The sequence below is a fragment of the Aythya ferina genome (genome assembly GCF_964211825.1).
Source record: "Aythya ferina genome assembly, chromosome: 2".
Classification (NCBI taxonomy): domain Eukaryota; kingdom Metazoa; phylum Chordata; class Aves; order Anseriformes; family Anatidae; genus Aythya; species Aythya ferina.
Window position 1 is genome coordinate 81,536,981 of NC_140297.1, and position 23,566 is coordinate 81,560,546.

The following is a 23,566-nucleotide window of genomic DNA, read 5'->3' on the forward strand; positions in this document are numbered from 1 at the left end:
GAAGAGAGAGACCAGAAAGTTCCTGTTGTTGTCTGTAGTAAAGCTGCTAGCAAGGATATTTTTATAGAAGGAAAAGAACACATACACAAACTTGTCCTATTTATTTGATGTGACGAATCAGGAATATGGATTAGGGGTTGGTTTTGTATTTTGTAGCAACATACCAACACTAGGCACTGCCTCAATAACAATAAAAACACATATGCGCATGCAATTTACTATCAGTTGATATCTTACAAAGTCTGGTGGTACGTACCTGTAGTTAACCCAGACTTCTGGCATTTAATGCTCCTTCTATAGGTGTGTGATCTAATGTCAGGTTAGTTATCAGTCTGTGCAGCTGATGTATGTAAAGTCTGACAGGTATTGAGTTGCATGTGTTGGAGCATGCAGGTACCATCAAGTTCTCTATGACCAGTCTATTTTATCGCACGTATTTCCGTGTTGTAGACAATAAAAGCCAAGCTGCAGTGGACTTTGATTTTTTTTTTCTTTGTACTGCAGCAGGAAATTGCACTAATCTGTCATGCTGAGCAGATAAATTTCATTTGAATCTTGTAGGTCAAGTCATTCAGCTGACTTCTGCCAGGCTTGCTGTAAGGTATAGAATACAGCTTTTGCACAAACAAGTACACTAAAGGTATTACTGAAGATACACAGACTTGGAGAAGGTAAGTTTGGAATTCTGCCATTTTAATGTCATTTTGCATTGGTTATTCTGTAAAGCAAATAATTGTCATTGCAGAGTCAAAGGAGAGTTGTTCTAACAAATGCTAAACAAATTACTGTCATGAATGCATATCTCAAAAGTAGTATGTATGTAGTATTATTTAGCCAGAGAATAAGCCCAATGATGCCAATGAGAATTGTTCCCTCTACTACAAGTGCTGGATTGAAATATAAAAGCAATAAATCCACCTAGTGCCTAGTATGGGATTTAAGATGTTTATTCCACCAAACCAGTTTTTCATAATATTATACCCTAACCAAGATATTTTGTGAATCGTTTATATTGGGAAACGTAAAACACAGAAATAGATTATCAGTTTGCATTCAAATAAATTTGAGCCGTTCTTTTCTTTTTGTGTTTTATCTACTAGGCTCTGAATCATGGATAGCCTCAGTGCAGCAAATACCACTTTTGCGTTGGACCTCTTAAGACAGCTGAGTGAGAAAAACGGCGCACAGAATCTATTCTTTTCTCCTTTTAGTATTTCTTCTGCTTTGTCTATGATTTTGCTGGGTTCAAAAGGTAACACTGAAGCCCAAATAGCAAAGGTATGTCTCTATAAACTTAGTGCACTGAATTTGATGAACAATACGGACATATGAACAATAAACCTGTATTATAGTCTGTGGCCTCCACTTACGTTAAATTGTTATAATCATTCTGGTCTTGGAGAGCAGAGGTCATCCTTTGGTATGTACGTAATCAGTACATGTGTTTTATTGTGCTTGTGTACTAGGGGGGCAGATTAAGAGGTTCCTGTTCTTATGTTGTGTGTGGGGTTTTGTTTTGGAGATAGAAATCTTCCTTAATATGTCATTAAGAGGTATCTGGGATTTTTTTTTCGTGTAGGTTTATATTTGTATAGCTAAAGGTGAATCTCCAGCTACATAAAATATTTTTTTCCTCTATCATCTTTTTTTGGGCTTAATATCAGACTATCAGACTGTGCATGTTTCAAACATGTAGCCAGGCACTTAAAAAAAAAAAAAAAAAAAAAAGAAAAAGTTTTGCTTTGTTTTAACTTCAGGTTCATTTGGTCTCTGGATTTTAACAGAGTTTTTGCTAGGTTTTCTAGGATAGGGATTATAAATACCCATTTTTCCAAGAAGAACGTTGTGCAGCATTAAGAAAAAGGCAGGATGTATCTAGACTCAGACTTCTTTGGGGACTGGGTGGATTCCTTAGAAAGCAGGGAGGTTGGACCAGATGGCCTCCAGAAGTCCCTTCCAACCTCAACCACTCAGTGGTCTTCTAATGCTCGGACGGAGTGAAGGAACCTAATGCTGCCCTCTTTTCTGCAACCTTATTTATTACTTGCACAACTTTTGAGTGGGTACATCATATGTGACTTGAATGATGAACTCCAAATAGGAGATACTGTGACTTGAAAACAGGTTTTTCATCGTGTTTAAGCCCAAAACTCATTTAAAAAAAAACAACAACAACAAAAAACACACCACAACGCAGTTGTGGTGAAGAAATTGCTTCAAAGAAGACATGGACCACACCGAGGATATTTGTCTTTCTACAGGTGCTTTCTCTGAACAAAGCTGAGGATGCTCACAATGGGTATCAGTCACTTCTCTCTGAAATTAACGATCCAGACACCAAATATATCCTCAGAACCGCTAACCGACTTTATGGAGAGAAGACATTTGAGTTTCTCTCAGTAAGTAAACATTAAATTAAAGTTTTTCTAGGTTGAGACCTACCAACCTGAAAGTTAATGCAGAAGACTGGGTTCTGAACTAGGTGGAGCAGATCCTTTTAGGTGACCCTGTGATCTGAATGCATAACTGATGCAAAGCACTATAAAATCCAGCAGACTCTAAATCTTCTGGATTTCATCATCCATTCTTTTTGGGGGTGCTATGGGCCAAATGGTTTATGAATCTCTTTTCCTTTGATCATATGTAAATATGGTGAAAAATAACTGTTACTGCTGTCCAGCATGGAAAGTATTTGGAGTTTCTTTTCTCTGATAAGTAAGTCATCCAGAGAACATACTAAAAGGAGTACATGACTTAATATTTTCCTTATCAGAATATGTAAATAAGAATAATAGGTACTGTTATGTATGGTTCTTTAGGTGCTTTCCTAGAAATAAAGGTATGCATCTAGGTTTTTTGTGTGTTTTTTTTTTTTTTTTTTTCCTGGGAGTGATGAAGTTCTATGTCTAAGAACTTCTGCAGAAAAACAAATGCTGTTATGTTGTCACTATAGTACTTCCTAATTTACAGGTGTTTTTTAATGAAGAATGTTAGTTTTGTTCCTATATCAGATTAGAATTACGTGGATTATACTCTGAATTTTGCATCTGTGAATAAAGATCTAACTATTTAACTCTGAGAGAATTTTTCTATTCTCTAAGAAAAGTCTGTTTCCCCTCTACCCTAAAAGTTTTCATTAGCCTGGGAAGTCTGACCATGAAGTTTATGTAGAGACAAGCTTATAATATGTTTTCTCACTCAAGCAAAAAGAACAGACATCTTAGGCACATCGTTTCTCAGTTGAGTCTGTAGAACTTTGTAGCATATAAAAGAAGCCATTTGACTTAAATGGGGAAATAATTGCTAGCTCCAACAGGTGATACAACAATTAATAGGAATATGTCATACAAAACATTAATGGCTTTATGTGAAGCTGGGGGAGGAGAGGGAATAGATTATTCTGTGTATTTAAAAATAATCTGTGACTGAATGTCAGTAAAAGTATAGTGGTGAAAAGCTGTTTTGAATGTTTCTGGCAGTCATTTGTAGAATCAAGTCAGAAATTCTATCACGCTGGACTAGAACAGACTGACTTCAAGAATGCTTCAGAGGATTCCAGAAAGCAAATAAATGGCTGGGTAGAAGAAAAGACTGAAGGTGAGTGTTTTGCAGAGCTCCCTGCTGTGTTTAGTGGCAGTCAGGACTTGCATAAACAGCTACTTCAAGATGTCATATTGTGATGCTTTTAAAAAAAAAAAAATCACAATTATTGAACTCTCTCTGATTGGTACGTAATTCCTTTAATTAGCGAGTAATTAATACACATTGGATATTATGTGATAATTTTTAACATTGACGTGTATATAATTGTGTTTTCTTTCAATGTATCCTAAAGGTAAAATTAAAAACCTGCTGGCAGAGGGAATTATTGATTCAATGACCAGACTTGTGTTGGTGAATGCCATCTATTTCAAAGGCAACTGGGAAAAAAGGTTTGACAAAGAGAATACAAACGAGAGGCTATTTAAAATTAACAAGGTATGATGTACTAACATGCTGACAATACAATGATACATCTAACTTAGAAGGAAAAAAAATCATTCAGGCAGTGTTACCTGGCTGCATGGAGCTTCTTACTGCCTGTCCCCTTGATAGGCAAAGAACTTCCATAGTTTCTGTTAAGTTTTGTGTAATTACTAGGATTTTTAGTGTCACGCAAGTATTTCTCCAGGATGAAAATGAACTGGTAATGTGAATTCTGTAAGAAATCACCTGCTTAAAACAAGCACTATGTTTAATTAAAGCCCTCATGCTTGATTTCAAACCGTTACTCTCACAGTGATGAAATGTATCCAAAAATGCTTGAAACTGCTCCACTTCTCATATAGGGCATTATATTACTCTCCCAATTTACATACTGTAGCATTTTAGAAACCACCAGACTGACTTGGTTCCTGTTTGGAAGGAAGGCTTGCCATCAGTTTCCCCCCAGAGATGAAACAAAGCCCAAGCTTATGTATTTGCTTAGGGCTCTTTCCTCTCCCTTCTGCAAAGACAGATCCAGTGATGTATCTGGGGGTGAGGCCCAGCCTAGCTCTTAGATTACCTTTTTCTTTGCAAACAGTTTTATTTGCTTGTTTTTGAAGATTCTAGTCTTTGAGATCGAGATACAACTTTTTCCAAGTAACCGTGAGATTGAGTATTGCTGCCTTGGCTCAGACAAGGAACTCACTTTTAGATATGCAAACAACTGCAAACCTCTTCCCTTGTTACAAACAAACGGCTTAAATTTATAATTTCATCCTGATAATGACTTGCTGCTGATGGTCTGCAGAAGTCAATGAGTAGGCTCAAATGAGCAGTTGGAAATCCCAGGTGCTAACCTGAAGCTTTAAGCTAGTTATTTTACAGTCTGTCCAGGATTAGAGTTACTTTAACATCCCAGTAGTCTTCTCAGAATCCTATGATAGTAAATCTTGGACTTTTGCACTTCTTATGACTTGCTGGATCATTTTTGGCATGCTGTGTGGCCTTTTCTTTGCTTATTCATCCTTTTCATGCGTCATTGATTGCTGTTGCAAAATCACTTCTGGCATAATCTAAGGGCATTGTTTCAATGGACTTTCCTTTTTTTTAAAAAAAACAAAGCAACACATTGCATGGTTATCTTGTGAAGGCAAGGGGAAAAGTGATTAAATTTAACTAAAAAGGAGGAAAATGTAAGCAAAAGTAGCTGCTCCATATGTAAATGGAGATGGTGAAAAATAAAACAGAAAAATCTTACACCTTCTTACTACCCCTGTGACTTTTAAGAATTCAAAACGATGTTCTCAGTGCCTTAGCATTTTAGTAGCATATTAAGATATTTCAGTTGTTTTGTTATAGTGCCTAGAGCCACATGGAGTGAAATGAAAATACCTAAATGGAAATTATTTTTTATTAATTTAAAGCAAGGAACCTAGGTCCTGCTTCTTGCCAGCTCTGCTTAGTGAACAAATATGTGTTCTTGCTTCTTTGCCTTAAAGCAAATTTCACATATATTTCCCCATTAGAAATTAAGGATTCCTGAGATTTAATTTTTATCTTTCTCTTTATGGAAGAGTGACAAGGCTGTACACTGCAGTGTGCTCAGGTTTCTGTACAGTCAAATTCTAAAAAGCTTTAAGTAACTGGTTACCTGCTTTGTATTTTAAGACCAGCATACTAGCTCAGTAGTAACCGTTGATGTCTTTATTTCAGAATGAGACCAAACCTGTACAGATGATGTTCAAAAAAGATAAATTTCCAATGACCTATATTGGAGACCTGGAGACCAAAGTCCTTGAGCTCCCATATGTTGGCAATGAACTCAGCATGATCATCCTGCTCCCTGATGCAATCCAGGATGAATCTACTGGCTTGGAAAAGGTAAGCTGTTGAGCTAAATCCAGACAGTTTGTATCTGGCCAGGGAAGCGAGCTTGGTACTGCATGTGAACCTGCAGTTCAGTCCCAAAGCTAGGATACCACTGGTGCTCAGGATTGGCTGAAATACGTCCCATATCTCCCTGCCCCCAAAGTGGCATGTATTCTTTTCACCTGCCCCCGAAGTCAGAGGCTCTGGAAGAAGATGTAGCCCTCATCAGGAGCAGGAGTTAGCTGTGGTTATGGTGAAGCCCTAGTAGGGGAAGCAGCGGATGAGAGATTTGGGGGAGCAATTATGACTTCCTATAGCTTGTCCCATAGGTCTTCCTTACTGAACAGCTGGCACATTGTCACTGGCCCTCTACTTAGAAGCATGCTCACAGGGAAGTCTGTGGTCTCTTCTGTTGTAGAGATACAAGTTTTGGTTGCTTCTTGCTCTAGCCAAGCAATTAATAAGTTTTTCTAACACTGACTACAAAGTGTGTTGTAAGCAGGCTTTTTCACCAGCCTGTCAGCTGGAAGATACTGAAATAGGATCTTTTGGTTAAAAGGAAGAACTGGGTTTGGTTTCTTTGGGACCTTGTCGTCAGTTCTTCTGTGCTTTTACTTCTCATATGTAAAAATGTTTTTTACAGTCTAATGTGTTTTATAAAAGTAAACTTTGAGATACTATCTCATAGTAATGTATCTACCACAGAGAGCATACAGGATTGATCTCAGCTGAAGCCATAGTCTCTGGTAGGTAATAAAGCTTGTATTTTGGTTTAAGACCCTGTAAGCTCCAGAAAAAGATGCATGTTATGCATTATATAAACAGATAGAGTAATCATCACTTATGCCTGCATAAAATTGTGATTCTTCTTATTTTAATTATGTAACTTGTTTGTTTGTTTGTTTTTTAGCTGGAAAGAGAACTTACATCTGAGAAGCTGACAGAGTGGATTAATCCAGAAATGATGGATATAACAGAGGTGAGAGTGTCTTTACCCAGATTTAAATTGGAAGAAAACTACACTCTCAAACCTCTTTTGAGCAACATGGGAATGCCTGATGCGTTTGACGTAAGGAAGGCAAACTTCTCAGCCATCTCAGCTGGTAACGAGCTAGTGCTTTCTGAAGTGGTTCACAAGTCCTTTGTGGAAGTCAATGAAGAAGGCACTGAAGCAGCAGCTGCCACAGCAGGAGTGATGTTAATGCGCTGTGCTATGATCGTTCCAGATTTCACTGCTGATCATCCATTCCTCTTCTTCATCCGGCACAACAAAACTTCCAGCATTCTGTTTTGTGGCAGATACTGCTCTCCCTAAAAAGATGTCTCGACAGAAGTGCTGCCATTAACACAGTAACTTTGTTCCTTTAGGATAGGATTACTCTTTTGCACTAACTGCCTCTTTCAACTGTGCCTGAATCTGCTTCTCTGGTCATTCATTTGGGCTTCAATAGAGTACCAGAGACACTTAGACATACACAGCAGCTGCTGTTTAAAACAGGTTTGCTATCCTGTGCACCTGAGTAGAGAGTTTTGTAACTTCTTACTGACAAGAAATAAGCTCAGTGAACACTTGAATCTGTGCTTACAGTTCCCATCACACTTTCCTTTTTGTGGCCACCAGACAGTAATCAGATAGTGACATCTCATAGAAAAGGAAGAAGTAGATTTTGTTTGACAGATTGGAAGACATCTCATGCTGTGTTCCCTGTTGTGTGTGTTCTGTTTTTTTTTTTTTTTTTCCAATCCCCAGTATTTTTTGTCTTTTATCATTCTTCCAGAACATTTAACACTTTCATAAAGGTGAAGGGAGGTGAAAGGAGGCTTTGGCAACCTTTTATATGTTGTTAAGCATCCTGACTAGATTTGTTTTTTTGGATGATAACTGGATATCTCTTATACAAGAGTGGGAATAAAAGTATGTCTCTGTAACAAGTGACCTTGCAAGTTTTCATGGGGTAAAGATTGTTGTCTTACCACTATGTGACAGATGGGTATATTAGCTATCACCTAGTTTATCAGTCTTTTAACAAAGAATGTAATAAAAAAGCATATGGTTCCTCTGTGGTATTTAAATTCTAAAGTTTTATTTTTTTCTATCTATATATTTTTCCTCTTCGTGGTTTGTTAAACCTCTTACTTTAACTGAATGCCAAAGACAAAAACTGAAGTGACTTTGCTAACAGTGATTTGTTTTGCTATTCCTGAAATAATAAATGAATTTGTGAGTGCCGTGGGAGTTCCTTTCTTTTGTGACCATAAGTTATGCAATTCTTTTCACCTGTAGTAGGAAGAAAACAACTACTGCTTGATGGAGGGCAATCAGCTTTCACCTAACATTAGGAACTCATTCCTTACCCTGGGCTTTGCCAAATGCTGCAAACCCTAGGTGCTGACTGGAATTACTGCCAAGTTTGGGGTCAGCCTTGGGATTCATTATAAAGAGCTTTTAAGGCAGGGGCTCCGAAGCCAAGCAGTCATTTCTGGCCAGGATACTAGTGCTGCGTGTACCTTGGAGTGCATTTAAAGGGTGCTTGCTTGTCAGGGTGGGCACAGTGCATCAGCCACGCCAGGTGATGAGGACGAAACCATAAGTTAGTGTCTGGGGGAAGCAGCAGCCACCAGCAGGCGTGGGCTGCACATCGCTGCTTGCAGCCCTGGCCTTTGCTCTCTCCCCGCCCTGAGGCTGCTGGACCACATCGGGGCTTCGGCGCAGGTAGGTGGGCAGACAGCAGGAGGGGGACGGGGCAGCCCCCACCCCAGGGTGTTTTCTGCAGGAACAGGGCCATAACGGAAGGAAAAGAGGAATTTTTGCTTCGCCCTGTAGGGTGCTGCTGGTGGGCTGCAGACACTCGGCGCCACTGAAGCACGGTCGCTGTGTGGTGCTGTTAAGTGAAAGTAAAAGTATGCTTTTCCGTCTGCCTTTTATCTAGGCTTTTTCTTAAAAAAAAAATAATGATAAAAAAAAAATCATGATTGTCTGGCAACTGAAGCAGTATTATTATTATTATTAATTTTTTTTTTTGAGTTTGTACAGAAAACCTGGGCTAGAAATCCCCAGATTTCAGCTCGAGCTTTTCCACGTAGCTGGGTCTGGGCGGTAGCGCTGCTGCCCTGGATGTGGGGGGGAAGGAGCACAACATGCTCACGGCGAAGTGAAACCTGATAGAAAAGAGAAGCTAGAAACCACCAAATCTAAAATCAAAGAGAAGGAGAAGTCTTCCTGCTCCAGCAGGAAGGTTTTACAGTACTAACCGGTACCACCACCTGCCTTTCAACACGTTTTCACACCTGACCCAGCCCTCACACCTTTCACCCCGCTTCCTAAGGGCTCCTGGTGGGGATGTAGCTAAAACGAGTCACGGCTCCGGCCGTGCAGTGCCCGCCCTGGAGCTGCACCTCTTCTGTGGATTGCTCCTGCTCTCAGCAGCTCACAGCAGTCCCGGGCTCCCCGCCTGCACCCGTGGGGCTGCTCAGGTGCTTCTGTGCCCCGGTGCGAGCTTGGCCTCGGCAGAGCCAGCAGGTGAAAGCAGCGGTGCTGTACACGTCCCAGGAGGTAAGCGTGAGTATGCCTCTGGTGGGCTCGGCACCTTTTTGCAGCGTAATTTGTGCTACCGAGGCATGCAGCTCTTCTCACGTTGTTAAATAGTGTCCTTAAAGTTGGTGTGCTGAGGAAGGGTGGGGTGTACAAATGCAAATAGGGGAGAAAAAAATGCTTTTTCAACGTGACAGATTCCATTTCTTTTCTTTTTTTTTTTTTTTTTTATTAAGGTCAATTGAGAGTGAACTTTTTGCTGGTTCTGCACCCAGATGCACCCAGATGAATCCAGCCTTTGTGACTCACCGAGTCGCGTTAGGTCCTTCAGGAGTGCTTCCTGGAGCCCTTACCAAATGCTTTATTTTTCAGCTATAGCCATGGAGAGCCTGAGTAATGCGAACAGCAGATTTGCACTCGATCTCTTCAGGAGGGTTAATGAGACCAACCCAACAGCAAATGTTTTCTTCTCACCCGTCAGTGTTTCTGCAGCTCTGGCTATGGTCCTTTTAGGGGCCAAAGGTAATACAGAGGCACAGGTGCTGAAGGTTAGCAACATTTTCTCTCTTGTTTTATATTTTATTAACGTTAAAAGTCATTAAGTTTTAGAGGCAGGAAAGAGGCATTATTTTTATGAGCGTGGGGCAAAATTTTTGTCACACTTGTTGGGTCTCTTTCTGCTATCTGCCTGTCCTTCTCCAGTGCTGTTTTTCCATCTTTGCCATCACCCTTTTCTCTCACTTAATTTCACTTAAGTTAATTGTTGAGGTGGTAAACTAATTGCACTAATTTATCAGTCATCATTTAAATCGACTGGAGTTTCCAACAGCAAGTCCTTACTAGTTTTCATGAGACATTTCCATAAAGAACTACTGCTTTGTAATACATGGCTACTAACTGTATGCTTAATAATACCAAGTGTATTTTGTAAGTAAGACATAATAATATAGTTTTATATTTCAAGCATGACAACTATGATAATGCATGACACTGCTACCTAAACATCAATATCGTAGTAGCAGCTAGGCACCCAGATATCTGTGAGGAGCTGAGGCCATGTGCCTACTTGTACCATAACCTTAGGTTAGGTAGGAGAGCTCAAAAGACAGTGGTCTGGCATGTTCACCTTGGGTTTTGCTGCAGACCCAGCTCATCAGCCCTTCCACGTCGGACAGCCTGCCCCATGAAAGCTGGGGCAAGCAGCTTCTGCATTTTAAGTTAGTCTTCCAGAGCTGGTGGTTTCACAACTCTGAGTGCAAGTTACAAAAGCTGGTGTAGGTAGGAGTGTACCAACTTCCCCTGGGTCTCCTGCACAAAAGGGATTCGGTTGCTGCTGTTTCTCTCTTTGTTAGGCAAATGTCTGCTAGTGCAAACGGGCATATGAGAATTGCCGCTGCAGTCCTCGTAACGTATTTGCTTATGATTAATTTCACCTTTGTATTCTGAACTTTAGGAAGAACTGTTTTATACTATTAACCAGTGCTGTGCTTACTGAATAAGACAGTAAAATTGAATCACTACTTGTACAAACAGACTTTGAACATATATTTCTTATGATTCAACTGTCGGCCCCACCCAGGATAAATCTACTGAGATCAGAAATAACGCAAAAGAAGCTTGTGTGTGTTTCGGCACACTAACCTTCAGTAATGCATGTTCCCATAGCATAATGCTTTATTTATCAAAACACAGCTAATTAAGGAGACAGTGACTGATAAGCACGAAGGGCGGTTTACAAGCATATAGGAATTTGCTTCTGTGGTCATAATCCTATTGTGATTTGTCTTTGTACTGGTCTTCCTGATCTGTCTGTATGTGCAATGCAGCTTGAATTCATGCGGGCAGCAAGGCCTGACCCAAAACCCAGTGAAGTAAAATAAGGCTTTGCTTTGGATTCAGTGGCTGTTCCACAGTAGTCTTCCCTACTGAGAAATACTTGATTTAAGTGCGGGTGAGATGTGCCTGCTTTGGTCTAGTCTTTGCTCAGTGAGGTCTGGTAGCTCTTGTGATCCTGTTATAAGACTTGGCTAGCCAGCCTCCCTCTGGGAAAGGAGGTACTGGTGTATAATATGGTATATACTTGCATATGGGGTAGCTGTATGTGCGTACACACACATATATGCACGTGTGTGTGTATATGTTTATATATATAATATAAAGTATGACTGCTTTTAATTTTAATATGATAGTTATTTTTTGAAAGTGCTTATATTTTCATGAAACCATCAAAAATAATTGTTCTAAATTTTCTCCAGACCTCGCCTTCCTCAAGAGTTCATATGAGCCCTGTCCTAGTTTTCACTATATCTTTTGAAAACCAAAAACCCAAGCTCCCTATGGCAAAAGACAGAGGCAAGAAACCTAAAGTGTCTTTGTGGCATCATTTTTCTTTCCAGTTTCCCACCTGGGAGTAAGGCCTATCACCCAGTGGCCCAGGGAGGGGAAATACGCAGACATCGCTTGAGTAGGACTCTGGATTACAGTCAACAGCTTCATCCGGGGCTAAATATAAAGCAGTAGCTTAACACAAGTGACTGACACGGCCAACATAGCCCCAAGGCAATAGTTTCATTCATTCTTTAGAGTCTACAGAAGTCTCTTCAGCAGCTTCAAGCTTCTTTTGCTTTCTTTCTTCAATTCAACAAACCAGGCAGACTGTACAGATACTTTGCATATTGTTTAGAGACAGTATTAGCAGCAGTTGGTGTCTTTTATTTCAGACACTTCATTTTGATGAAGTTGAAGACATTCACTCCGGATTTCGGAGACTGACCGCAGATATAAACAGAAGGGATGCTTTCTATCTCCTACGGATTGCCAATCGGCTTTTTGGAGAGAAGTCCTACAGCTTTTTGCCGGTACGTTTATGCAGATCATAACTGTGTGGTGGAAACTCAGTCATCAGTTGCTTTCCTGTCTTTTCAGAATGCCCTATGGCAAAAACACCACTAGAGTAAGTCCAAATGTAAAACCTGTGACTTTCTGCTTTAGTAAGCAGTGCAACGTAGGCATTGCTGTCTTCACTGAAAATGTAGCCAGTTAAGAATTTGGGGTAAAAATATTTCTTGGCATATTTCTAAAAGTTACTGGGCAGTCAATGAAAGTGTTGCATACATGTGTATGCATTTTCATATATGTCGGCATCTGCACAATCTGAAGGATGCGCCTACAGGACATTAGGCAGCCAAGCCTTTTGTTTGCTTGTTCACTTCTGCTGCATTTTGGGCTCAAGGCAAAAAGTCAAAAAGTCTAGGTTGTTTACAGTAATTATAACAACATCCCTCTCCTATGTCTTTTGCTACCAGCTTTTTAGGATTTTCATTGTTCAGGAGAACCACATTACTTAAAATATTTTTGAAAACATTTAACGGGGATTCCCTGTGTGTCTAAACAACATGCCTCTTCGTGTATAGCCAGGTATTGCTATTTTTATCCCTTTCTGGGACTTTTTTTTTTTTTTTTTTTTTTTTTTTTCCCACCCCAGTCATGCTTGAGCCTGTTTCAAGAGAATGACAGACGAATACTGGAACACCTGTAGTAAGCACTACAGATGTATACGTGGCAGATGTTCCACGAGGCTTACTCAGTGGTGTTTCAATCGGAAATGGCAATAAAAAACAAACAAATAAAAAAAAACAGACAGTGCACTGTCAGAGCCCCACCTCAGAGCAGGTGATAACGTTCAATTTGCATGTTGTCTATATCATAAAGAGATGTTTTCTTATCTACATGAAATAAAAGCTGTCCTTATCATTCCAAAATCTAGGATTTCCTGACTAATGTTCAGAAATTATATGGAGCTGATCTGGCTACAGTTGATTTTCTTCAGGCATGTGATGAAACCCGGAAGGAAATTAACCAGTGGGTAGAGGAGAAAACTGAAGGTAAACTATTTTCATTAATAAAGTAACAGACATTTTTTTTTATACTTTAGAAGGAAGAATAGGCTTTATTTCCTGCCACCTACGGAGTAAATTAGTTTTGCCCCAGGGTATTCAGTTGATTCATTGACAGAACCAGAGAATACCTAAGCAGGGTACTTCAACAGTTACATAAATCCAAAGTAATTTCCATTTTTTGTGTTCAGGCAGGTGCTGGATAGTTGTATAAACGTAAATTTGTAATAATGAATTGGTGAATTAGTCTAAATTTGACTAAAATGACACCCTAGTCCACATCTTATATATTTCTAAATCCAATAAGGGTAAATCTATGTATTTTCTAGTCCTTGCAGAGTTGACTGCAGGTACTGCAGAGGAATTTGACTCTGAAGCAATGTGCTGGAGCTCTCTGTGGCTTGGGTTGCTTCAGGTTCTTTTCATCTAGGTAGCTAGAATCAAATCATGAGAGATATACTGAGTCATATGTGACGGTTTAAGCTAAAATATTACATTTTCTTGTAATGGTATATCAAAAGTTATAGTAGTGTGTACTAGTAACAAGCATGGTGTGAAGTAAAGCAACAGGTGCTGAAATAAAAAATGTTTTATCATGGGAATGGGCTAGAGTTTTACACTTGTAGTATTTCTATAGCATCTGTAATTTTATGGATGATTTGTACACAATCAATGTATTATGAGGTTTTATTGTGACTTTCCTTTTGTTGTCCCCTCTGAAGGTAAAATCCCTGATCTGCTGTCTGAAGGCTCAGTTGATAGCACAACCAAGCTTGTTCTGGTGAATGCTATTTATTTCAAGGGAAATTGGGCAGAGAAATTTGAAGAAGCCAACACCGTTGAGATGCCATTTCGATTGAATAAGGTAAAACAGATGCATTTTAGCATTATATATCTAATGACACGGTCCAAAAATATAGGTCTCAAATTGAAGATTTACAAGATTTACTTACAAGTAATTTAATAAAAGAATGCAAATAGTGATTGTTTTCAGTTTACCTGAAAGAGGTTCTTTGTGGATTTTAGCATTTTTCTGTATTCAGCAAGTTTTTTGTTCTATCACTTATTGGAATAAAATTAGAAGTGATTCTTATGTGTAGGCTAGGACCCTGACTGTGCCTGGCATTCAAGTCATTGCACATATTGTTTGAGCCCCATTTTCTTGTTCTATGTTCTGCTTATGTTAACAGCTCTACAAGATGCTATAGATGCTATATCTACAAGATACTATCAGCTGATTTATGTTGAACGGGGTTGATCTTTTTTGACTTTTAACACTCTCCCCAGTCATTTTTGCTGCTAGAGCAATGTAAAGGTCCAGCAACTTGAAGAAATCTTATTTTTTTCTTTTATTTATTTATTTTTTTTTCAGTTTCTGCAATGGCTATGGCATAAAAGCCAAAGGAAAACCAAAAATTCATTACATCTTTAGAAAAAAAATGTTATTAAACATGCAGCCAGGAGTCTGATGAAGGTTGTTTTATAATTGCCTGATATGGTGGAAGAGGGAGGGGTTGGGTTTTTGAGGCGTTTTTTGAGGGAGGGTTTTTGCAAGCATGCAATTCTTGTCAGTATCCTATCAGATCTTTAAATTAGTATTTTAACATTTTCTGTACCTTTTAACAATCCAGAATGAAAGAAAAACAGTGAAAATGATGTATCAGAAAAAGAAATTTCGTTTTGGGTACATCTCTGACGTGAAGATCCGTGTTTTGGAGCTGCCTTATGAGGGAAGAGAACTTAGTATGATCATCCTGTTACCTGATGATATTGAAGATGACTCCACTGGACTGCAAAAGGTGACCCACCTAAGCTAAGCTAAAGTTATTTAATGGATAAGGTCAGCCATTCAAAATTAAAGCCTTAATGAGTTCTTAGAGCCCCAAATCTATCAAGCATTTTTGTTTAGATAATGCTCTGCTAACACTGCAATATGGAACACATGCACACACTGAATCAGGGAGAGAAATTGTGGTCTGGTTTTGTAGCTTGTGTTTCTGTGTCCTTTAGCTTGCTGAACAGAACCACAAGGGAGATTATGAAAACAAAATTAACTTGCTTTGCTTTTTTGTTTGTTTGTTTTGTTCTGACAGAACCCTCCTTTTGCTACCTTTGAAAGTCTTTATTTTCTTAGCCTTATGACAGTTAAGCTGTTTTCCATTAAATAACCAGTAACATATCAGCATCTTCAATCTCTCTGATGATTAGTTTTGTTACTGATTTTAGCTATGTAATTCCACTCAGTTAGATTAAACAGGAAGAATGATTAGTTTTGGTTGCCATCAGTGTATGCTTTATGCTTTTCCCTTCTCTGCATAGCAGCAAGAAGCAAATATTTGTTTTACTTTATCAACTAAAAACCGCACTGACTCCACTTAATTTTATTAGCATTCATTTGATCTATGTGGAGCTATCAAAAATGAGGGTATGGTCATTTTTATATAGTTATTTTGTAGTTGTATAGTACTATATAAAACCCTTTAAATGCTTTAAATGAAAGTGACACATTTCTACCCTGGTGATAGGTAATGATTTCTATGTTCTTAATTCTAGCTGGAAAAGGAGCTCACCTTAGAGAAGCTCCAAGAATGGACGCGTCCAGAGCATCTATATTCAACTGATGTTCACGTGCACTTGCCAAAATTTAAGCTAGAAGAAAGCTACGACCTTAAATCGGATTTAGTTGCTATGGGTTTGTTGGATGTATTTGAGAGTGCCAAGGCTGACTTGTCAGGAATGTCAGGGGCACGTGACCTTTTCCTCTCTAAAATCGTCCACAAGGCTTTTGTAGAAGTGAATGAGGAAGGCACAGAAGCTGCAGCTGCCACTGCTGGCATTGCTATGCTCTGCATGGTTATGGAAGAGGATTTCAATGCTGACCATCCTTTCCTTTTCTTTATTCGCCACAACCCAACTCAAAGCATACTTTTCTTTGGCAAATATGCTTCTCCATGAAAGATAACTTATCATTTGCAGAGTCATTCCTGCAGCAATTGACAGATACTTTGCTCATGAATGAGCTGGATTTTGACACAGAAAGTTGAGGCTCCTATCTTGTTTTTAGTAACTGTCATAGATCTTCTGCATTTCCTGTGAAAACAATCCCAGAGAACCTGATTCGTAATTTTTTTTTTCTTTTTTCTTCTTCTGGAGATTCAGAACATCATTAGTCACAAGGAAATAACTGAGACAAACTTAACCGTAGGCAGAAGAAATCTTCTTTTGAAATCGGATGAGAAATAGAAATATTATTAGAAGAAATTTTTGACTTTTAAGACACCCATTCACCCTGTCTCTCTCTTTCCATGGGTTTCTCTGTGTTTGCTCTTAAGGCTGACAAACCCCTGACTTCACTGTTGACTGGTCCAGTCATTCCTTATGCACATGTACATGAAAAGCTATGTCTTGCCTAAAGTCTTGCTTTTCAGAGATGCATTAATAAAATACTTCTAGGCACCAAAAGGCATGCTCGTGAACAGCTGAGTTTACCCAGTTCCGTCACGGAGTAGAAGGTCAGATAACATTTGTTTGGAGACATCTATTAATAGAGAAAGGATTAAGCTATTTAAACAAAAGCAACCCCTTCCAGACGTTACCCAGAAAACTTATAATACAGCTTTTAAATGAGGAGGAGAAACAAGTAATAGCTTCAGGTGACATAAAGACAATTTTTCAAATACATGGTTTGGTGCCATTTTTGTTATTGAAAGATGTGTGAACACCTGTCAGGGCTAGGAAGCTTTAAATGCTTGGAGGTAAAGGGTACCTTCCTGCAAGCTTTCAGTACAGTATAGCTTCTCTCCAGAACCTGTGTGATCTCCAAAAGAAAAAACTCTTCCTCAGCTTTCCAGAGGATGACTACCAATAATCTGCAGCAAATACCCGATGTTATTTCATGTATTCTTTATGTACAAGGATTCAACAGTTATTGAGCTCTCAATTCCACTACCTCTTTATTAATTAATTCTTTATACTGTGCAACAGCCTTTTGCTGGGTAACCACTGTAATTACACTGTTAACATTGTGTTTATTTCTGGATATTATTTACCTGTTTCGTGTATATGCTGGGTACCATTTCTAATGTTTACCTTCACAACCTCAGCTCTAAGTGGGGCACACACAATCACTTATATAATTGCAAACTGCATAATAATTTTGTCTTTAAGTAACCAATAAAGACTTTATAAGTGTGTATTCAAAATGGAAATTTTTGTACACAGCTTATTATTTCAGAGTACAAAAGTAACCATCTATGTGGCTGGAAGGCTAGCTCCAAAGAAGATTGCTGGCCCAGTAGGCGTGTTCAGCTATATGAAGTTTTTGGCCTGTTCAGAGTAGGTGGAAATATTGAAAAAACAACCTTGGCTCTGGAAAATAGATTAATAACTGAAGCATTTGCTTCTCCTGTAATTGTAATGACCATCTGTTAGCACAAGGAACAGGAAGAGAATAACAGTTTATGTGAAATGACATGAGCACATTGGTAAACATGGCCATTCCCTCTAGTCCTGTCACTCGTTACTTGTGAGAAGAGGCTGACCCCCAGCTCCCCACAGCTTCCTTTCAGGTAGCTGTAAGAGAGCAATAAGGCCTCCCCTCAGCCTCCTCCTCTCCAGACCAAACACCCCCAGCTCCCTCAGCCGCTCCTCACAGGACTTGTGTCCCAGGCCCTTCACCAGCTTTGTAGCCCTTCTCTGGACATGCTCCAGGGCCTCCATGTCCTTCTTGTAGTGAGGGGCCCAAAGCTGAACACAACACTCAAGGTGCAGCCTCAGCAGAGCTGAGTACAGGAATCAGGAACAGGGATTGAGCCCTGATACAAGCCAGGATGCCATTGGCCTTCTTGGCCACCTGGGCACACTGCTGGCTCATGTTCAGGTGAGCATCAATCAACATCCCCAGATCCTTTTCCTCCGCACAGTTTTCAAGCCACTCTGCACCAAGCCTGTAAAAAGTCTTGTAAGTGGGTAAAAACACCAGCTCAAAACCCATGTAAAAATTTGAAACTGTTTGGTGTTGCATTAGTTCTAGGTTTCTGGGCCTTTGGTTGTAGCCGCCAGGCAAATAAAGATTCTACTGCCACAGACAGATTTTTGATCAAGGACGGACCATAAACTCACTTATATTACATCCTTATCTTAATCCGTTTAAACCCAGTCAACTCAGTCAGCACATGACCTCTGAAGGTGAGTGTACCAGGAGATTAAAGTAGACAAAGTTACACCGCTTCGTACTATCACGCAAGGTTTTATGTAGAGACCTTAATTTATTACTTTGGTTTCAGAATTCAGTAGCTGAAGTATTACACAGAGACAAATTTGGCTTTCTACAGGCAGGCTACAGAAAATCAAATCACAGCAATAAGAATTTCAATAAATGTCAGTACATTTTTCTTCACATGTGGCCATTTTTAAAAGAGCCAGCAAATCTATGAACAGGTAATTTCCTCCTGTATTTTATGCCCCACAATAACAGAGTGGTGGGTGTTTTTACATACTTACTTTTTTTCTGTGCTCCTCAGAACAAGTGACAAGGACTGACTGTATAAGGGAAAAGTGGAATATCAATTATATTCACATGGCCAAAAAATAAATTGAAAAATGCTGCTACAACTAGCTCACACAATGCACTTTAGCTTTAGAACTACTGAATGAACTCAGGCTTCACTGCATTCAAAGCCTGGTAACTTTCAGTATGCTTTAACTGAAGGCTAAAGAATAAATTGTAACTTTAATGAGCTAAAGATAAAACAGAGATAAAACATAAAAGATAAATGCCATATCATAAGTCTCCACACAAAAACCAGGAACCTAACTATAGTTTTTCAGTAGCAATCATAACTCTGCATGCATAATATACAAGAACAACTTCCATATGAAGTTTCTTTATATTAACCCAAGGAAATGTAATATTCAAGAGGAAAAAATCAGACTGACTGCAGATGAATTTCCTAGGAGGGGATTGATAAATACATAGGAAAGAACTTCCCTGTTCAAAACCAATTTGCTAGGGACTACTAATTTATGAAGACAACATACAAGTTTCTTCTCCAACGGAAAAGAGAATTACAAAAGGTAAACTGCACCCTCCATTTTGTTCTCTCCCTAAGCACAGTGTGCTTTATACCAATTCAAAATTTAGAGCAATATATGTTCACTGCGATGTGATGAGTAAGACTGACTTGTATTACTGTTCACATAGACTCTTTATGATAACCCTTTAATCTCAGTAATTAAAAAAGATAAAAACAAAACCCCTCTACCATTGGGCTGCTATCTGATTCATAGAATCTAAGTTGCTCTTCTTATAAAGTAAATATCGTATCCTGGATAAAGTAGAGAGCTACATCTCGGTTTTAAGTCCCCTTACCTTAGAGATAAATTTATACAGAGCATGTTTAGTCAGACTTTCATTATTAAATCTTTTACATACTTATAAATGACCAAAAAGCTGGTAAAGCACATAAACCTGATCAAATCCTCAGATCTTTGGCTTGTTTTTTTTTTTTTTTTTTTGTTTTTTTTTTTCCCCCAATGTGGCTTGGCTAGACAGAAATACAACAACTGCAATCCATTTGAGACTACAGAGATAAAAAGGTGCAATTGAAATCAGAAATTGGTTTTTAGTTGTTTTCTTTTCTTATTTCTTAGCAAACCTGTCTAGCTTCGTCATGCCATCTTGTGGCACAAACTAAATACATATTCCTATCCATATTCATTAAGGGACCTATACAATCCCTCACTACTTAATAACAGAAAACAGCAAATACAGCCAAAGTCCTGCAGCACTGTCTGTCTGGAAACACACTGAACATGTGCAGTGGCTATTGGCAGTTCTGTAGACAACCTCTTCTCAAATTCCTCACGTTAACCAGAAAATGATGCATTTTCAGGTTAAATAGAACTTGAAATAACCAGTTTGTGTAATTGCTTCTTTGTAAGCCATGTTATGGAAAGTGGCAGACAGTCTCTTTGGCGAAGAACCTTTCTTTCAACATGAGAGAAAAATCAGAGAAGGGAAAGAATGCAGCCCAGGGTTAACTGAGGATTTAAAATCTTTGTGCATGGAAAATAAGACAAAAAATTAAGTAGGAGTAAATAATTTCATATTAATATTTAGCATAAAAGCAAGGACAACTCCTTACTAACTATTAATTCATGTTTTTCATACATGAGAGTTGAAGTAGTTAAATAATGGAAGCAATATTCACTACATTATTTAAAAACAAAACAAAACACTACGATGTAACTAATTCAGGACATATTTAGACACTGTATCTGGTCTTGCTATTTGTATCTGACATTGATATATTACTATTGGGGAATTTGACTATTTTAAAAGTTGTACTGGTACAAGCTATTTCTCTAATGTACTGAATTCCCAAACTCGGTCTACAGCACCTTTCTTGTGGTCTGCACCAGTTCTTTGTGGAACAACTGATATAAAGAAAAAAGGAGATCTTGGTATCAGATTTTCACAGAATCACGGAATTGTCTAGGTTGGAAGAGACCTTCAAGATCACCTAGTCCAACCTCTGACCTAACACTAACTAGTCCTCCACTAAATCATATCACTAAGCACTACATCTAAACGTCTTTTAAAGATCTCCAGGGATGGTGACTCCACCACTTCCCTGGGCAGCCCATTCCAATACCTAACAATCCTTTCAGTAAAGAAGTTCTTCCTAATATCCAACCTAAAATATTAGGTTATAATATAAATAAAATATTTTGATAGAGTTCCTCACAGTGGAAGCAACTTTCACCTCAGATCACAAATCTCATCATCAATTTTTTGGGGAAATTGGTATTTCCTTAGAGTTCTACACTGTGAAGGTAAAGAAATACACCAGTCTATCAGCATGTGTTTTCTAAGAAGACTATTCTTGCCCTTGAGCGAGCTTCAAAAGCTAAGCCTCAGGGACTCAAAAGCCACAAAATGAAGAAATATACTTCATTTTTTTTTTTTTTTTTTTAATTCTAAAACATAAGGAGAAAGTTTGAAATTAATCTCAGTAGGAGTTTGGCCTTTGCTTGTTGACAGCAGTATCAATCCTAATTAAACACTTTACAGATCATCCTGAGAGAAAATGGACATTTTTACCTTCGGTTCATTTAAGAGAGAGAGAAAATGGTGTGAAGTGTCCATTTATGAATACATCTGGTCCTGAAAGATTTCTTAAGAGAGGACAGAGTTCTTCAAACAGTGGAGGTGACCCTATTTAGAGGGAATGGCTGTAAGAGATATGCATCATGGGGAGGGAGAGAGCAAAGAAAAGCAACTCTGTTTACAGTGTAGGATCACACTAATTACCACAGGGAAGAAGAGAAAAGATAATATTTTGCTGAAAAAGAAGCCATGAGGCATGGCAGCTTTGAAACTAAATTGTTGGTGCCAGCATTTTAGTAGGCCACTAGACGTCAATGTCTGCTGGAGCTGTCCTGAGGAGCTCCTTTCCTGCAGCACTGACAGAAAAGCCCATTGAGGAAATAATGAAGAAGCACCTCTGACCATTTTGCCAAGCTGTGCTGCCCCCTGAAGGTGAACACAATGCTGCTTAGACCTACTCCAGCACTGGAAACTATACCCTGACTAACCCTGTTCTGAAACAGGGACCTAGGAAGAGACAACCAAGGAAGGAGAGGAGGAGAGGAAAGAGATGGGTTCAACTCATCCCGCCCAGCACACACAGCACACTCTGTCATAAGTAAAAATAACAGTGTGCATCCTCCTCATATAACAGGTGAGCTACTGGCATTCTCCCATTGCCTCTGCCACTTGCACACTCACGGGTACACTACTCCAAGCAACAAGTCCTAAACCAAGCCACAAAAACAAGCGATGGGTTAAAAAAGAAAAACCACCATGCAAATTCAAGTAAATTAAGCTTGTCAGAAGACTTCCTTGTCTTTAGGAAGAATTTTGCTCAAAGCTTTCGCATACTATCAGCATTATTCACTTCCAGGCCTCATCTGAGGCCTGCAAAGATTTGTCAGGCCTCCTGTCAGCCTACTGACAGTTTTGTAACCCACAGTTCAGACCAGACAGGGAGGCTGTTGACCAAAACCTCTGGCCAAAACCTGACTTAAAGTTGAATTATTTTGGTAGTTTCAACTTCTTGCAATACACAAAACCTAACATTACTAGGAATGAGTCTGAAATGTCTTCCTAGTAATTCTAAACCTGTATTCACCCTTTGCTGGTATTCTTCATCCCTAAATCCCCTGCCCAGCATACTCCAGAAGCATGCACCAGGAATACCCTCTAGTATTTGACCCAAATAGCAACACTCAATGTCTTCCAAATACTAGCCTAGCAAAGAAAAACACAACTGTGTTTTTGTAACTGTCTTCATCATTCATATTCAAGTAAATATTAAGTTAAACCGATCTCAAAGAAATAAAAATCTACTAATGGATGTTTAACTAACCAATATATAATGTTCTACACCATGACACTTCTCACATGCATGTAACAACGTAAATGCTAATATCTAAATCCTCACAGATATGGCAAGCCTTACATCCTGCATTAGTATGTGTATGCACCTGGTCAGTCACTTCACATTGAAGTTGAGAGCTAATTATTTTCTGGCTATCACATATATCAAGAATGCTCATGGAAAGATTTTTCAAAGTACGAAAAATTTCTCCCCTTCAAGTACTACATCTGGTCCCATACATTTTATCATTATAATACTACCCTGAATGTTTTAATCTGCTTTTTTCCCAAAGGTTGTTACTCTTTATTATGGGACAGACACTATAATTATCCATTAACAAATGTTGTCATATTATGATTTCACTCACCTGCATTGTTTTCCAACAGATAAAATGCAAAGTCCCTGCTAGACACCTGAACAGCTCACAGTTTACACTTACTGTATTTTCTTTGTAATATCAGGAATGAGGATTGATCCTTTGTCGGCATTTAACAGAACCGTCTTCTGAAATTTCTATTAGTGCATAACTTGTCTATAAAATTACATGAAAGTCAATCCCCACATCTCCATCCCCATACATCACATCATACATCTGTTGGTAATGAGTATTTTATTACCTTCATAAGTCTCACCTAAACAAACAAACAAAAAATCCTGCAGTTTCTAGAGAATTTACATATTCTCCATGTTTTTGTCTTTGTTCCCATTTCTCTAAATATCTTGAAAGGGCAGAGACAAATTCACAGAAGTATTTTCTACCCTACTAAACCATCCCATTGTGATGAATACAGGTACTTATCTGAGTAAGAACACATAGAAGTGCATAAAGAATCTGACTCAAATCCTCTAACAGTAAACAC

At 38.8% G+C, this 23,566-nt stretch overlaps 2 protein-coding genes across 3 annotated transcripts; both read left to right on the plus strand.

Moving 5' to 3' along the window:
* Positions 1-561: 561 nt before the first annotated feature.
* LOC311431033 (serpin B6-like) lies at positions 562-8,064 on the plus strand. Its single transcript, XM_084508153.1, has 7 exons — positions 562-671; positions 1,101-1,278; positions 2,262-2,399; positions 3,480-3,597; positions 3,836-3,978; positions 5,680-5,847; positions 6,746-8,064. The coding sequence occupies exons 2-7, from the start codon at positions 1,111-1,113 to the stop codon at positions 7,148-7,150; spliced, it is 1,140 nt and encodes a 379-aa protein (XP_084364279.1). The 5' UTR covers positions 562-671; positions 1,101-1,110; the 3' UTR covers positions 7,151-8,064.
* A 325-nt stretch (positions 8,065-8,389) lies between these two features.
* LOC311431034 (leukocyte elastase inhibitor-like) lies at positions 8,390-17,471 on the plus strand. 2 transcript variants are annotated; one of them, XM_084508155.1, is made up of 7 exons: positions 8,390-8,548; positions 9,740-9,915; positions 12,088-12,225; positions 13,134-13,251; positions 13,986-14,128; positions 14,895-15,062; positions 15,817-17,471. In XM_084508155.1, the coding sequence occupies exons 2-7, from the start codon at positions 9,748-9,750 to the stop codon at positions 16,216-16,218; spliced, it is 1,137 nt and encodes a 378-aa protein (XP_084364281.1). In that variant the 5' UTR covers positions 8,390-8,548; positions 9,740-9,747; the 3' UTR covers positions 16,219-17,471. The 2 variants fall into 2 exon arrangements, with proteins under 2 accessions (XP_084364281.1, XP_084364280.1); XM_084508154.1 differs by lacking the exon at positions 8,390-8,548 and adding an exon at positions 9,141-9,388.
* Positions 17,472-23,566: the final 6,095 nt, after the last annotated feature.

Coding starts and splice junctions, on each gene's coding strand:
- LOC311431033 (XM_084508153.1), top strand. CDS start 1,111: ATGGATAGCCTCAGTGCAGCAAATACCACTTTTGCGTTGGACCTCTTA. Junction 1,279..2,261: donor CTGAAGCCCAAATAGCAAAG/GTATGTCTCTAT, acceptor GTCTTTCTACAG/GTGCTTTCTCTGAACAAAGC. Junction 3,598..3,835: donor GGTAGAAGAAAAGACTGAAG/GTGAGTGTTTTG, acceptor TGTATCCTAAAG/GTAAAATTAAAAACCTGCTG.
- LOC311431034 (XM_084508155.1), top strand. CDS start 9,748: ATGGAGAGCCTGAGTAATGCGAACAGCAGATTTGCACTCGATCTCTTC. Junction 13,252..13,985: donor GGTAGAGGAGAAAACTGAAG/GTAAACTATTTT, acceptor TCCCCTCTGAAG/GTAAAATCCCTGATCTGCTG. Junction 14,129..14,894: donor TGCCATTTCGATTGAATAAG/GTAAAACAGATG, acceptor TTAACAATCCAG/AATGAAAGAAAAACAGTGAA.